Raw genomic sequence first — 17,348 nt, 5'->3', positions numbered from 1 at the left:
GAACTCGTAGCAGGACACAGACACACAAGCAGGCAGCATTTGAGGTAGCCGTAAGTTAAGCTCTGAAGAGAGAACGAATTCACAATAAAGCATCTTCTCCACCTTTGAGACTACGAGCTTTATTAAGACACGAGGAACACACAGGTCCTAGGTTCGATTCCCTGCTAGGTCACTGTCTGTGTGGAGTCTGCACATTCTCCCCGTGTCTGCGTGTTCGATTCCCCGCTGGGTCACTGTATGTGCGGAGTCTGCACGTTCTCCCCGTGTCTGCGTGGGTTTCCTCCAGGTGCTCCGGTCTCCTCCGCAGGTTAGGTGGATTGGCCATGCTAAATTGCCCTTAGTGTCAAAAAAGGTTGGGAGGGGTTATTGGGTTATGGGGATAGGGTGGAAGTGAAGGCTTAAGTGGGTCGGTGCAGACTCGATGGACCAAATGGCTTCCTTCTACACTCTATGTTCTATGTTCTAATATGCAGAGGTGACTGCAGAGGCCCCCAACTTTAATTGATCAGCTGACAAGTCATTAATATAGACCTTTATCATGTCCATTGGAATTCAAAAACACTTCACAATCAATTAATTACTTTCAAAACACAATTGTTAATATAATGGAGGGAAATGCAACAGTCAATTTGTCCAAAGGAAGCTCCCTAGAAACAGCACATTTGTTGTTGAAGAAGGACCTGTTTATGCATTGTAATTTGAGAGAAGACACCAGGAGAACTCCTGACTTTCTTCAAATAGTGTCATGGTCCTGAATTTTCAGAAATTATTGACGGCAGTCCCGCTTTGGAGAGCTGTCGCCCAGTCAGATTGGTCAACAGCTCTCTAGCCCCTCCAGACACAGCGCTGCAGTGACCAGAAGACGTACTGCAGCGCTGTGCCTGAACCAAAGTCCCAGAATGCACTTCAGGGAAGGGGATGCCCTGGGCAAGATGGGAGGGGAGTGATCGCTGTGCCAGGGGTGGCGAGGGGGAGTGAGGGCTGGAGCTCCTAGGTCCCTGAGGAGATAGTGCCTCCCCTCCCCCACCTGATATCAGATTATTAATTTTTTCTATTTCACAACCTGATCTAACTGGTACCTGCCAGCCTAAAAATTGAGCTGGGCAGTGAAAAACCCGTAACTGGCCACTTAAGGGTCCTAATTGGTGAATGGGTGGGCTTCCCCTCCGAGGCATTGTCTGCCCTCCCTTGAAATAGTGTCTGGGTCGGGGTGGGTGACATCTTGGAGGGAATCCTACCCATGCAATTCCAGCACGACATAGAGAGTGGGATTATCTAATCCCGTGGCAGAGTGTCCACGCCGTCGCGTTTAACGATGGCATGAACCGGCCGACCCCATGACTAATTCTGGTCCGCAAAAGGGGCCAGCACGGCAGTGGAGCAGTTAACGCGAACTGGGCGCCGCGGGACCCGAGCATGCGCAGTGGCACTGGCGCCAACGCGTTGCATGCGCCAGTGCCTTCGGCTCCGACGCAACATGCCACAGGACTACAGGGGCCAGCGCGGAAGAAACGAGGCACCCAACCAGAGAGGCCGGCCCACCGATCGGTGGGACCCGATCATGGGCCAAGCTACATCGGAAGCCCCCCCGGGGTCGGACCCCTCCTCCCCCCGCCACAGGCCGCCCCCCCGACCCTTCCACGCCGAGATCCCCCCGCCTTAGAGCAGGGGTGGATGGCGCCGGCGGGATTCGGCATTTTCACGATGGCTGCTCGGCCCATCCCAGGCCGAGAATCGGCGGGCCGGCTGTATAGAGCAGCCAATGACTGGCGCCACGGCGGTGGAGAATCGCGTGCCGGCGGCGTTGCCCGATTTGCGCCGGTCGCAGTGATTCTCTGGCCCGGCCCCGGGCTGAGAGAATCCCGCCCAGAATGATGGCCATGGAATCTGTTACATCCGCCCATGCCGCTGAAATGGGTAAATGATCCTTGGTATAAAGTCTATCCAATAAGTGAGGATGATGGGCTAATTAAAATACAGCTTCTTATTTTTAGAAAAATGCATTTTATTAGCCGGAGTTGAAAATGTTTCTGAGGATTAAGTGTAAAGGAAAATAATCAGTACCAAGAAGTTCTTATCCCCTGTAATCACATCCCGAGATACAATGGTTCAATTATGTAGATGTAACTGTGATAGAAGGTCACATATTGGTTAGGATTGATTTATTGCATAAGAACAGAAGTAAGTCATTCATCCCCTTAAGCCTGTTCCACTGATCAAATAAATGGTGTCTGACTGTACCTCAAATCCATTTATTCATTGCTGTTCCATAACCCTTGATACACACACAAGAATCTAACGATTTAAGTCTTACAAATTTAAATTGACCCACTCTTCACAGCTTCTGGCTTCCTCCAATGAGTGGTAGAGAAAGGTCATAAAGGACTAAAAATGGCTATTTATGCTGTACTTGGAGTACTTCCAAAAAAAGTTATGATCGTAGATTTGGAAGAATCTGCAGAAATTCTTCCTCAAACCTGCAACCTGAAAGATAAACAAGTTTTTTTTTTTTGAAAACTCAAATAAATAAGAATGAGATTATACCTGCCGGCTTAATCTGGTTTTCTGTCTTAATAGAGTCTGCCAGCATTTGACACACCAGAGGTTTTTGGCCTCCATCCTAATGCTGACATTACTTATCAAAGGAAACTAGCCCAAGATGTGCTTGATACAATACTCAGCATCCAGCCAAAGGACAGCGCAACAGGGATTGGAGAAACACGGGAGGTGGTAGTTGGCAAACTAGCTGATGACATGCTGATAAAATTACCTCCAGATTACATAATTTATGAAGTAAGATGTGAAGAAAACCCTAATTTTCTGTATTTTGTTATGATCTTGCTATAGACCAGTAATGCTTTTGGTTTATACAGAATTAATTTATTACATAAAATTTATAAAACTCAAAATATACGAGCTGTACTCTATGTTAAATAGTCTGTTACATTAAAGATAATCAAAAAAATATAATGAACACAGATAACTTATACTACAAATCAAATGTTTTAACTCCACTTTCTTTCCACAGTCATTAGACTTACATCCCAAAGCCCTCATTACACATACTTAGCAAAATTTGGAAGATTAACCTTTTGACCTGAGTACTATGTCACCAACAAATACAATGGCGAAGGTTTCTTGGGTCTTCCATTTACTTCTGGCATGATTGTCATTCAAATCTCCCACAACCACCATAATGTTACAAACTCCTGGTTCAACAGAGGCTCTCAGGCATTTTATGAGTAGTTTCTTCAGATCAGAGCTTTCTTGCTTATAATTTCCAATGGTGGGTGAAAGCAGAACTAGGGGGCATAGCCTCAAAATAAGGGGAAGTAGATTTAGGACTGAGTTTAGGAGGAACTTCTTCACCCAAAGGGTTGTGAATCTATGGAATTCCTTGCCCAGTGAAGCAGTTGAGGCCCCTTCATTAAATGTTTTTAAGATAAAGATAGATAGTTTTTTGAAGAATAAAGGGATTAAGGGTTATGGTGTTCGGGCCGGAAAGTGGAGCTGAGTCCACAAAAGATCAGCCAAGATCTCATTGAATGGCGGAGCAGGCTCGAGGGGCCAGTTGGCCTACTCCCGCTCCTAGTTCTTATGTTCTTATAATATTCATTAACTGTAGAGATTTTAAAATCTAAAACTCTCTCTCTTTCTCTCTCTCAATCCATCTCCCTCTCTCAATCTCTCCCTCTCGCCTCTCAGCCTTTCTCTGCCAGAAATTCAACTTACTGTCGGTAGAGTCCTTCAGTTAACAAGCGTTTTCTTTATAGTCAACATCCAGGATTCCGACCACATTCTGCTGAAACATTATATTTTAGACGCTCAGGCAGATGAACCCACCCTCCGGTCACTTACCTGCTCTTTATCTTTTCACTGAGAACTGTCAGCATGACATTCACAATTTATCTGCTCCTCTCACCCATTCTAACCTGTCTCCTACTGAACTTGCTGCACTCCGCTCTCTCAGTTCCAACCCTGACTTAGTCATTAAACCCGCCAACAGGGTATGGCTGTTGGTGTCTGGCATACCTATCACTACCTCGCAGAGGCTGAGCGCCAACTCTCAGACACTTGCTCCTACCTCCCCCTGTGCCATGACCCCACCACCGAGCATTAAGCCATTGTTTCCAGGACTGTCACTGACCTAATTTCCTCTGGAGATCTTTTCTCCACAGCTTCCAACCTCATAGTCTCTCAACCCCGGACAGCCCGCTTCCACCTCCTCCCCAAAATCCGCAAACAGGACTACCCTGGTAAGCCCATCGTGTCAGCCTGTTCCTACCCCACTGAACTCTTTTCTTCCTATCTTGACTCCATACTCTCTCTTCTTGTCCAATCCCTTCCCACCTGCATTCGCGATTCCTCTGGTGCCCTACATCATCCCAACAATTTCCAGTTCCCCAGCCCTAACCGCCACCCACCCCCCCCACCATGGATGTTCAAACCCTCTATACCTCCATTCCCCACCAGGATGAACTGATGGCTCTCCACTTCTTCCTCAAACAGTGTTGCACGTTTTACTATGGGCGTAAAACGCGTTTATTGGAGTGTATTAACACGCCTCCGAGTTCGACGTGTGCTTAACACTGCTAGGCTCTGTTCTATGTAATTATTTAGCTCTGGAGTCGCCAGTTGCCGTATAGGCAACGTCACAAGTATTCCAAGGTCAAATTCAAAGTAATAAAGACGATACACCGATTAGTCAAGTTCAAACGATCAATATTTATTATACAGTTAATAATAAATACTCATGCACACACTAAGAGACTAAGCTATAACTAAACTTAAGCAAACAGAATACTTATCTAACAGGAACAGGCAAGGTCAGAGAACGAGGCCTTCGTCCTGGTTTTGTCTGCAGCCTTCAGCAAGCGTTCTGGCACTTGGGAGTCTAGTGGGCTTGGATCGCGTAGCGAGCGTTGAACTTACGGTTTCGGCGGCTGGTGCTCAACGGCTGGAGTCAGGATACCAGGTGTCAGTCGGAGCCGGAGCACGGGTTTAACAGACCGGACAACACGAGGTCCCTATCTTTATAGGGGTTCCGTTGTCCTTCCCTCTTCTCGGGCGGGCTCTACCTATTGGATCAATTTCTTATCGATACTGGATTAATTCCCCAATGCGAGGGGGTCTCCGTGATGGAGGGGGCGTTTCTTATGTCCTTTTGTTTGGAGGTTTCTGGTGCCTCGATGTCTGGGTCTTGATTGGAATGTGTCCATTCAGAACCAAATGTATCTATTGTGTGGGTGTTCAAGTCTGATGGCCTCATTAGCATGCAAAGCGTTTTGCCATTTGCACCTAGCTAAGGTCTTTTCACCTGAGCCCAAACTGGTTTCTGCTGCTGCAGAATGCAAACTGCTCTTTGCAGACTGCTGTTCTGGCTGAACTGTCTGTTTCCCAGCAGCCTTCCATTTTAGTTTGGCTCAGTGTCCATTTTGCGTGGCCAGCATGGCTACAACAGAGGGTTGAAAAATCCCCATCCACCCCCACTCTCCTCCGTCTGGCTGAACTTGTCATCTCACAGAACAATTTCTTCTTTAACTTATCTAATTTCCTCCAAACCAAAGGCATGGCTATGGGTACCCGCATGGGCCCCAGCTTTGTTTATCTCTTTATGGAGTATGAGGGACATTCCCTGTTCCAGTTCTTCTCCGGCCCCTCCCACAACTCTTTTATTGGTACATTGACGACTGTTTCAGTGCTACTTTATGTTCCCTTCTCAACCTGGAAAAGTTTATTAATTTCACTTCCAATTTCCATCCCTCTATCACCTTCACATGGTCCATCTCCAGCACTTCTCTTCACTTCTTGACCTCTCTATCTCCATTTCTGGGGATAGACTGTCCACGAGGATCCATTACAAGCCCACACACTCCCACAGCTACCTTAACTACAGCTCTTCACACCCCACATCTTGTAAGGACTCCATCCCATTACCCAGTTCCTTCGTCTCCATCGCATCTGTTCTGATGATGCCACTTTCCGAAACAGAGCTGCTGATATGTCTTCATTCTTCCTTAATCATGATTTACCACTCACTGGTCGACAGGGCTCACAACCGTATCTGACCCATCTCCCGCACTTCTGCTTTCACCCTTTCTAATCCCCCCAGAACCAGGGTACTATCTCCCTTGTCCTCACTTTTCACCCGACTAACCTCCGCATTCAAAGGATCATCCTCTGCCAGTTTTGCCAACTCCAGCATGATGCCACCATCAAACACATCTTTTCTCACTCTCTCGTCAGCAATCCACAGGGACCGTTCGCTCCGGGATACCCTGGTCCTCTCCTACATCCCCCCCCCCAACACCTCACCCTATTTCCACGGCACCTTTTCATGACAGTCGCTGAATGTGTAACACCTGCCCCTTTACCTCCTCCTTGCTCACCATCCAAGGGCCTAAACACTCATTTCAAGTGAGACAGCGCTTCACTTGCATCTCCTTCAATCTGCTCTCAATGTACTGCACTCTACATTGGAGAGACTAAAAGCAAACTGGGTGACTGCTTTGCAGAACATATTCGGTCCGTCCGCAAGCAGGACCCAGACCTTCCGGTTGCTTGCCATCCTGCTCTCACGTCCACATGTCCGTCCTTGACCTGCTGCAATGTTCCAGTGAATCCCAATGCAAACTGGAGGAACAGCGCCTCATCTTCCGATTATGTTTGGCTCAGTGTCCATTTTGCGTGGCCAGCATGGCTACATTCCCTCCTTGTGATCCTCACAATCATACTATTGTGAAGGATCACCTATGTACTTTGCCTCCTTGTGTTCTGACCTCTTGCCAGTTCCTGTTCTACTCTGTTCTAAACTATGGGAAGAAGAAAAAAAAATTTTAACTAACATTTCTACTTGGCCCTATGTCAAAAGGGACATGCATTACTACAATTGGGAACCTCTACCTATCACTATTAACCTTAACCTTAACTTAAACATTTAATCACTCTAAAATCTTAACCATTCACACCACAACATCACACTTCCCAACTCGGCAGTCGAGTATGGAACAATATAATACATGGCTGAATTTTTATTTACAGAGTGTTGTAATCAGTGAGGGGTTGAGGGGTTTGGTGGAATCCGAAGATGGGGGATTGCACTCTATAGATGGGTGAGGTGCTGGAACGAGAGGCTCTCCTCTTCCATTTCCTCAACCTGAGGGTCTGCACTAGGATGATGAGGATCGCGATCACCAACAGTGATTCGATTATGTAGGACATGGAGTACCACGTCATGAATTTAGTACACCAGGTCTGAACCTCGCTGATCAGAGCTGAGCACTGGGGGTTTGCTGTACTAACATTTACGGTGGGGGTTGTGGGGGAAACGTGTCTTGTTTCCACACATATACATATGACATTAAATAGTAATAAGTGGGCTTCCATCATTTTGCTGTTCTTCCTCTTTCTCTTCCTTCTTCCTCCGGTATTGACAATCCTGGCTTCGACCTCTGTCTCGTCCTTTGAAACCTTTGGGATCAAGCACAGTATCTGTCAATACACAGTTTAAGACCTTTACTTGTTAGTGCATCTGTCTTTCAAATCCCAATTGACCCTTTAAAATGACTGGCTAAGTCACACCCTGTGACTCCCCTCATTTTTTTTTCAAAAAGCGAATTTAAAGACCAGCATACACCTAACAATCCTTCCTTCTGCGAGCCGTCTCGCAGGCTTTGCTGATTTAGCATCCGAATGTTCCCGGATGTAAATAGCATGTGGGATGGTGGCCGAAGGGCTACCTAACGTAAAATGAAAACAAACTTGGAAATAAACATCCGAATGAGTTGCGTATGGGCCGCTACGGGTATGAGTTGGATGGGGTCCCCGGGTAGGGCGTGCTGTGCCATACCCGAGCTTGGCTGACCAAGGGTTGGTTCTCAGACAGGGCGGGTCCTCAGTGCCGTTTGTCCACTGCCTGAGTAACCTGGAAAAAACGGGTACGAATGTGTTTACCATGACTTGCAGCCTCTATTTCGCCGAATAGAGGGGCACCTAAAAAAAAAAACCAAGGGAGCCAAGATGCTCCAACTGAGGACATCACTGAAGTTCTCAGAGATATCTGCGGACAAGCTATTTGGCGTGTGGCCTTACAACTTTGGAAAAGATCTCCAATCAAACCGAAGTTCTCAAAAGTTTCGGCAGACAAGCTAACGTGTATGTGAGGTGGTCACAATCTTTTCAGCTGAAAAGAAGATGTCCATCCTCCAGCTGAAACATTTACATTCCTGAAAACAAACAAACATAAAACGAAGACAAACATACGTGCAGGTTCCATCAGAAAGGACATCGTTTCCCTCAAACGATTCCTATCTTACATCATCTGGACACCTCACTTTGATTCTGCCTCTGTGAACAGGGTCACAAAGGGGTTGCCGTGTCGGGAGTCAGACACCGTGTCGTCCTGCTCTCCCGGATCCCACACCCTTGTGTGGATCAGGCATGCTATTTTGGAGTTGTGTGACCGGGGGTCACTCTCGTCATTGCGGACAAGTCTGTAGGAATTGTCCCTGTGCCATTGTGTAGTGTCGAGTGTGTTGTCGGGGTAGTCGGGGTCGGGTGGTGGTTCTGGATATTTGAGGTAGGTGACTTCCATGGGGTCACTGGAGTCGGGGTCGTAGTTGGTGCAGTGTGGGCTGTATGGCTGTGTGCTGTCGCTGTCTTCAGAGTCAGTGTCTGTCCTACTGTCTCTGCTGTGGCAGCTTGTGGGCGTGTCGGGGCGTGGTCTGTAGTGGTCTGTGGGCGGAGTCGTGGGCGAGTCCGTTGATGAACTGGTCTGTGAGGGGGATGGTGGAAAAGTGTCTCTGGTGGGCGGGGTGAAGTGTTCTGCCGCGTCTAGCAGGACATGGTGAGCATGGTTGGCCTGTGTTCCATATGCCTTTAACTGGTTTATATGGAACCACGCGGTCTTCCCATTAGGATACTTTATCCTGTAAACGGAGGGGCTAATTTTGTCCGAAATTGAGTAGGGACCGGAATATTTTGGAGCCAAAAAACTGCTGGGGTTATAAACAGATAACATTACCTGTTGCCCAACCTGGAATTCTGTGGTGTGTACGGTCTTATTGAAACAGGCAGTCCGTTGCTGTCGGCGTTTCCCTAGCTGGACTGCGGCTGCGAGCTGTGCAGACCTCACAGTCTCAACTAGATCTTTTTTTTTTTTTAAATAATTTTTATTGAAAGAGTTTTTCCATACAAACATTTACCCCTACTAATTTTTAAATTATTTACAACACAATCCCTCTAGGCAAATGTCCCTCCCTCGCCCGCCCTCTCGCGCGCACCAGTCCTCCCCCCCCCCCCCCCCCCCCCCCCAGGCAACCTTAACAAACAAGGCAGCCTACAGTTTCAGACATGAGCAGCGAGCAGACTTGCCCGCGTTACAGTCGTGCATGTCCCCCCACGACCCTTGCTGCCCCCCCCCTCCCCCCCTCCCTCCCTCCCTCCCCCCCCCCCCCTCCCTCCCTCCCCCCCTCCCCCCCCCCCCCCCCCCGGGTTGCTGCTGCCACGACCCCGAACGTCTATCTCTGATCTAAAAAGTCAAGGAAAGGTTGCCACCGCCTGGAGAATCCCTGTACCGACCCTCTCAGGGCAAATTTGATCCTTTCTAGCTGAATATAGCTAGCCATATCGTTAATCCAAGTTTCAACGCTTGGAGGCCTCGCGTCCTTCCATTGAATTAATATCCTTCGTCGAGCCACTAGGGATGCAAAGGCCAGTATTCCGGCCTCCCTAGCCTCCTGTACCCCCGGTTCTACCCCGACCCCAAAGATCGCAAGCCCCCATCCTGGTTTGACCCTGGACCCCACCACCTTCGACACCGTCCTTGCCACCCCCTTCCAGAACCCTTCCAGCACCGGACATGCCCAGAACATATGCACATGGTTCGCTGGGCTTCCCAGACATCTGACACACCTGTCCTCACCCCCAAAGAACCGGCTCATCCTTGTCCCCGTCATGTGAGCTCTATGCAGCACCTTAAATTGAATGAGGCTCAGCCTCGCACACGAGGAGGAAGAATTGACCTTCTCCAGTGCATCCGCCCACGTCTCAACTAGATCTTTAACTGCCTTTTCATGTGTGAGGGCCGTCACTTCGGGGCTTGTCATGTCCAGTCCTAAAAGGAATTCTGTACCTTTCATAGGGCGTCCGGTCATGAGTGTGTGTGGTGTGTATCCTGTCGATGTGGAGACAGTGTTCCTTATGAACATAAGTGCAAATGGGAGCACTGAATCCCATGTGGAATTGTTCTCTTGAACCATTTTCCTGAGGGTAGTTTTTAGGGTCCGATTCATGCGCTCCACAATCCCGCTGGACTGTGGATGATACGCAATGTGGAAGTTCTGTTTGATTCCGAATATTGTCAGGACGTTCCTCATGACCCGTCCTGTAAAGTGAGATCCCTGGTCCGAATCGATACTTCGGGGTAAACCCCATCTCGTGAAGATGTGGTGGGTCAGGATCTTTGCAGCTGTCTTAGCTGTGTTTGTTCGTGAGGGAAATGCCTCTACCCACTTGGTAAAGGTATCTATCACCACCAGAACGTATTTATAGCCATTCCGACAAGGGGGCAATGGACCTATAAAATCGATCTGGAGGTTTGTCCAAGGGCCGTTAACTGGGCGAGTATGCCGAAGTTGTGCTTTCTTAGAATACCTCTCCGGGTTATTCTGAGCACAAATCAGGCAATTCTCTATGTAGTGCGTTACATCATTCCTGAGATTAGGCCACCAACAGAGTTGCCTGAGGTGCCGCGTTGTTGCATCAATTCCCTGATGCCCGTGTCCGTCATGGAACAAGGCAATCATCTGATTCCTGTCCTGCTGTGGGACCACATAAAGTTGGTCCTTAATGATCACACCCTCATGTGTGGTCAGTGCGTGTTTAAAGTGCTCGTAAGCAGGCACAAAGTTTCCCTTGAAAACCTCCCTGAGGTCTCCGTCCTGTTTTTGTGCTGCCACGAGATCTTTAATATCAGTCTGTGAGACTTGGACTGCGCTCACAGGGGCGCTAGCTGGTGCGCTAGCTGGGGGGGTCCATAAGTGTCCTCTCCTGGAACCTGCCTTAGCCAATGCGTCGGCTTTTACATTCCCAGGGGGTGATGACCTATGGTGGCTGCGAACTTTTATTATGCCGAAGGTTCTGTCCTTCGCTTTCTCTAGGATATGCTGGAGTAAGGGGGCTGATGGAAGGGGTTTTCCGTCTGCGGAGACAAAACCTCGTGTCCTCCACAGGGGCAGAAAATCGGTTAAACTGTTACAGACATATAAGCTGTCTGAATATATGTCTGCTGGGCTGGGGAAAGAATCGGGGTGGTCCACTATGTACGCTATGGCTGCTAGCTCTGCTGCCTGCGCGCCTAAGTGACCTGGTAACTTAAGAGCTATCTCTTCGAGAGCGCGCCCCTGCGCGTCCTCTACATAGATGCCGCATCCTGTGATACGCTCACCATTTAAAACTGTGGAGGAACCGTCTACATAAATCCTCAAGGGTCCACACGTGTCTGTGGGCTGGGGGCTTTGTTTCGGGTTCCCTATCTTCCTGGGGGGTGTTTTTGCTAAAAAAGGGTCCTGTGTTATGCAGGGGAGCTACAATTTCACAGTCATGGGGCTGTCCGGGGTATTGGAGGTTGTCTGCTAAGTATGTGTGTGTGCGTGTCCGTTTCACTGTAATGTCCCGTCCTTGTAAAAGTAGGGTCCACCTAGCTGCCCTAATCTGGCTAACTGAACCATCCTTCAGTCGACCGTCTAGTAGTAGCTGTGTGGGTGTGTGTTCGGTCAGAATAGTAATGGGGTTGAGTCCGGTGATGTATGAGAAATACTGCACTGCCCAGAAGACAGCAAGGAGGTGCCTCTCACAGGCCGAAAATCCTTGTTCTACTGGGTCTAACAGTCGGGAGGCATAAGCCACTGGTCTTAGCTGCTCGTGCCGTTCCTGAAGCAACACGGCCGAGAGGGTCAGATCGGTGCTCGCTACCTCTATTGCGTACGGTGAAAGTTGGTCTGGGACTAGCAGCGCGGGTGCTGCACTAAGGGCTCGTTTCAACTCTTCCACAGCGCCTGTATGCTGCGGAAGCCATTCCCAGGGGGCTCCTTTCTTAAGGAGGTCTGAAAGTGGGGCGGCTTTTGTCGCGAATCCGTCGATGTGGTTCCGACAATAGCCAACCAGTCCTAAAAACGACCGGAGGGCTGAAACATTCTGGGGAAGGGGCAATTTGACAATCGAATCTATTCTTTTGAATTCGATCTCGCGTTTGCCGTGCGTGATGACTGATCCCAAATACATCACTTTACTTTCCAATATTTGGGCCTTTTTCGGGTTAACTTTACAGCCAATTTCAGTTAAGAGTTCCAGGAGTTCGGCCAGAAGCGAAATGTGCTCTGCCTTTGTGTCTGTCTGCAGTAGTAGGTCGTCTACATACTGTACCAGACATTCGGGTCGGGAAAATTTTTCTAATCCACTTGCCAGCTGTCGGTGGAAAATGGAGGGTGAATTGTGGAATCCCTGTGGGAGGCATGTCCACGTGTACTGCTGCGTTTTAAAAGTGAATGCGAATTTGTATTGGCACGCTTTTGCCAATGGTATTGACCAGAATCCATTACTGATGTCCAATACCGTGAAGTACTTGGCGTTGAGACCCTGCTTGAGCATGGTCTCGGGACTAGTAGCTACCGTTGGGGCTACTGCGGGGGTTACTTTATTGAGTTCCCGATAATCGATGGTCAGACGCCATGATCCATCGGGCTTCCTCACTGGCCAAATAGGGGCATTGTTGGTGGAGGCTACCGTTCTCAGTACACCTTGGTCCAACAAGCTGCCTATAACTTTTTCTATTTCCACCTCTGCCTCGAGGGGAAATCTATACTGCTTTTGCGGTCGGGGGTCCTGTCCGGTAACATGAACTTGTCCAGTCATTCTGCCACAGTCATGACGGTGACTTGCAAATGCTGTCCTGTGTTTGTTTAGTAGGGCCTTAATTTGTCGGTCGGTGTGGAGTGTAGTCAGGTCGAATGAGTACTCTCCCACTGCGCTAATCCGATTAGCGTAGTCTCCTACTGTGAGGGTGGCTGGGGCTCTGTCTGATCTCGCCATTCGCCAGACACACTGGTTCACTGGGTCGAACGACAAGCTGTGAGCGTTCATAAAATCTATCCCCAGGATGTGCTCTGCTGTCCGGGGAAGATTTACTAAAACTACGGGGTGTCTTGTGGAAATGTTCCCTAGCTGGATCGCTACGGGTGCTGTGATATGTCCCTGCTGCGAGTGTCCGGTGAACCCGCTAAGTGTGATGGTGGAGGTGGTCGGCCACGTGTCTGCGTGTGCCGTGGTTGTGGAGTTAATGGTGGTGCGGGATCCTCCTGTGTCCCACAGTAACTCTATGGGCTTCCCTTTGACTTTTGCCGTGACTACGGGCCTCCCTGATGAGTCCCATAGTGTGTCACAGACCCAAGTGGGGGAGCCCGAACACCGTCAGTTCGTCTCGTCCACATTGGTGGGTCCTGACTGTACTGCTACATTGTGGATGGGTTTTGCTTTGTTGCGGTTCAGAGTGCCTGTCTGCTGGCCTCTCTGAGATCGCTGGGGTGCTTGGCACTCTTTAGCCCAATGCCCTAACTGTCCACAGTTATAGCATTCCTGTCCTTTCTGTTGAGGGCTGCTCTTGCCTTCATTTACCCATGCGGGCTTCTGGTGCTCTCTGACTGCTTGGATATCTGCAGCAGCCTGAGCCTCTTCTGGGGATCTAACCTTCCCTTTTGCCTGAAGCGATTGCTCCCAAGCGCGGGACAATCTTTTCAGGACCCATTTTTCGTTATGGGCCTCTTCTGAGGGGTCGTAACTATTGCAAGCGCTCTGTCCTGCTTCTGTTGCGTGTGAGATAATTGTGCGCGTCCACTTAACCATGTTTTCGCGGGTTAAATGCGCTCTATCTAGCTGTCCGAAAACTGCGCTGAAGTGAATCCACAGCCTTCCTGCGAATGCTGTGGGGTGTTCGGATCTCTTCTGCCTGCACTTATTCAATCCTTCTACGGGGTCACCTCTATTGTACCCGATGGCATCTAAAATGGCAGTGTGCATCTCCTCTAGGCTGCCTCCTGCCACGTTCTGTGGGTCGGGGAGGGCTGCCACTACACTCTGGTCTAAGCTCAGCACGGTGAGCTTAACCTGCTCTCTCTCATCCAGGCCGTACATGGTAGCCTGCTGTTTTACTTTAGCAAAGAACTGGTGGGGGTCTGCGGTGGGGAGGAACGGAGTGATCTTTTCACAAGCGTCCCTTAGCTGGGTTACTGTTAAAGGGGTGGTGTAAGTTATGTCTGGGGCGCCTTCTGATTCGGCTTTCCTCTGTGTGGTTACGGGATTCATGGGTGCGGTTATGATCTGAGCTGTGGGGGGTTGGAGTGCCTGTCGTTTCTGCTGAGCTGCTGGCGCACATGTTCCCTGAACATAACGCTGCGCTGTCTCGCTTAATTCCTGCCAATCTGGGGCATTTTCCCCATCTAACTGTGCTCCAAAGGTGCTTTGGAAGCCATTCTGCACCGAAAGCAGAGATTGCAGTTCCGCAATCTGTTTCCTGCATTTCGCGTGGTCAACTGTGCTTTGTCTTTGTTCGGTCGTTGCAGCGTGGAGTGCTCTCAAAGCTGCTTTGAGATCGGAACATTGCCTCTGCAATGCCTCCACCTGCTTTTCCGATTCCTGTCTTATCAGAACGGCACGTTGCACGTCCTGATAGGCTTTCTCATACTGGGTCTGGGAACTGTTCAGATGAGCTAGACAAGACTGGTGAGCCCTCTTGGCATCATCCACCTCTCTATCCTTCTCTGCCAACTTCCCTTTTAATTCCAGGTTTTCTTTCTCGATGTCCCTGACATCGACCTTACTCATTCGGTTCCTTTCCTCTAAATCTGCCCGGAGCGTCCTGATGACCTCCTCTGCGCCTCGCAACTGTGCCAAGCAGGACACAATCGCCATCGGCTTGCGTGCTTTACCTAAACTCTTTTTGTGTATCTGAGAGAGGTTCTCCCACCAAGTATGACCTATACTTCCGGGACCTGTCTCCTCATTTGCACAAAACTCTTTCCAAAGGGGCCATCCCTTTCCCTGCAGATATTTGCGGAGTTCCAGCTCCCACGTGGGACACTGGCCTACTCTGCTACTGCTGCTGGTCGCTGCGACCACAAACTTTGCTGGATCCATCAGACGTTCCATTGCCTGCATGGCCATTTCCTCTGACTCTCTTTTTATAATTTGGAACAGGGGGTTGCTGGGGTGGTGTTTCGTAAAAAGTGTACGGCTTACGCTATTTTCCGATCACAAAACTACCGAAAGTTTGTCGCAACAAAAAGCTTTCAGTTTTACCTTACAGCCCTGTTAGTACGCATGCACTAAAACACACTTCCGAATTTCGCTTATTATTTTGAACACCTTGAATACTTGTGATCTCTTTCTTTCTCTGCAATTTGGAGTTCTAATTCAAATTTCAGGGTCCTGGACACTGTGGTGTTTCCACTTACAACAGGGTCCCGGCGGATGTCGCCACTAAATGTTGCACGTTTTACTATGGGCGTAAAACGCGTTTATTGGAGTGTATTAACACGCCTCCGAGTTCGACGTGTGCTTAACACTGCTAGGCTCTGTTCTATGTAATTATTTAGCTCTGGAGTCGCCAGTTGCCGTATAGGCAACGTCACAAGTATTCCAAGGTCAAATTCAAAGTAATAAAGACGATACACCGATTAGTCAAGTTCAAACGATCAATATTTATTATACAGTTAATAATAAATACTCATGCACACACTAAGAGACTAAGCTATAACTAAACTTAAGCAAACAGAATACTTATCTAACAGGAACAGGCAAGGTCAGAGAACGAGGCCTTCGTCCTGGTTTTGTCTGCAGCCTTCAGCAAGCGTTCTGGCACTTGGGAGTCTAGTGGGCTTGGATCGCGTAGCGAGCGTTGAACTTACGGTTTCGGCGGCTGGTGCTCAACGGCTGGAGTCAGGATACCAGGTGTCAGTCGGAGCCGGAGCACGGGTTTAACAGACCGGACAACACGAGGTCCCTATCTTTTATAGGGGTTCCGTTGTCCTTCCCTCTTCTCGGGCGGGCTCTACCTATTGGATCAATTTCTTATCGATACTGGATTAATTCCCCAATGCGAGGGGGTCTCCGTGATGGAGGGGGCGTTTCTTATGTCCTTTTGTTTGGAGGTTTCTGGTGCCTCGATGTCTGGGTCTTGATTGGAATGTGTCCATTCAGAACCAAATGTATCTATTGTGTGGGTGTTCAAGTCTGATGGCCTCATTAGCATGCAAAGCGTTTTGCCATTTGCACCTAGCTAAGGTCTTTTCACCTGAGCCCAAACTGGTTTCTGCTGCTGCAGAATGCAAACTGCTCTTTGCAGACTGCTGTTCTGGCTGAACTGTCTGTTTCCCAGCAGCCTTCCATTTTAGTTTGGCTCAGTGTCCATTTTGCGTGGCCAGCATGGCTACAACAGAGGGTTGAAAAATCCCCATCCACCCCCACTCTCCTCCGTCTGGCTGAACTTGTCATCTCACAGAACAATTTCTTCTTTAACTTATCTAATTTCCTCCAAACCAAAGGCATGGCTATGGGTACCCGCATGGGCCCCAGCTTTGTTTATCTCTTTATGGAGTATGAGGAACATTCCCTGTTCCAGTTCTTCTCAGGCCCCTCCCACAACTCTTTTATTGGTACATTGACGACTGTTTCAGTGCTACTTTATGTTCCCTTCTCAACCTGGAAAAGTTTATTAATTTCACTTCCAATTTCCATCCCTCTATCACCTTCACATGGTCCATCTCCAGCACTTCTCTTCACTTCTTGACCTCTCTATCTCCATTTCTGGGGATAGACTGTCCACGAGGATCCATTACAAGCCCACACACTCCCACAGCTACCTTAACTACAGCTCTTCACACCCCACATCTTGTAAGGACTCCATCCCATTACCCAGTTCCTTCGTCTCCATCGCATCTGTTCTGATAATGCCACTTTCCGAAACAGAGCTGCTGATATGTCTTCATTCTTCCTTAATCATGATTTCCCACTCACTGGTCGACAGGGCTCACAACCGTATCTGACCCATCTCCCGCACTTCTGCTTTCACCCTTTCTAATCCCCCCAGAACCAGGGTACTATCTCCCTTGTCCTCACTTTTCACCCGACTAACCTCCGCATTCAAAGGATCATCCTCTGCCAGTTTTGCCAACTCCAGCATGATGCCACCATCAAACACATCTTTTCTCACTCTCTCGTCAGCAATCCACAGGGACCGTTCGCTCCGGGATACCCTGGTCCTCTCCTACATCCCCCCTCCCAACACCTCACCCTAT

At 49.0% G+C, this 17,348-nt stretch overlaps 1 protein-coding gene across 1 annotated transcript in view; it reads left to right on the top strand.

Moving 5' to 3' along the window:
• LOC119971355 (dynein heavy chain 5, axonemal-like) overlaps positions 1-17,348 on the top strand; it is a 461,705-nt gene that overhangs the window by 404,571 nt on the left and 39,786 nt on the right. The window contains exon 76 of the mRNA XM_038806777.1: positions 2,578-2,793. Coding sequence (XP_038662705.1) covers positions 2,578-2,793 — 216 coding nt within the window. The remainder of the gene's footprint in view (positions 1-2,577; positions 2,794-17,348) is intronic.

This window comes from Scyliorhinus canicula, chromosome 9, assembly GCF_902713615.1.
Source record: "Scyliorhinus canicula chromosome 9, sScyCan1.1, whole genome shotgun sequence".
Lineage (NCBI taxonomy): Eukaryota > Metazoa > Chordata > Chondrichthyes > Carcharhiniformes > Scyliorhinidae > Scyliorhinus > Scyliorhinus canicula.
This window is presented reverse-complemented; position numbering and strand designations above follow the sequence as displayed.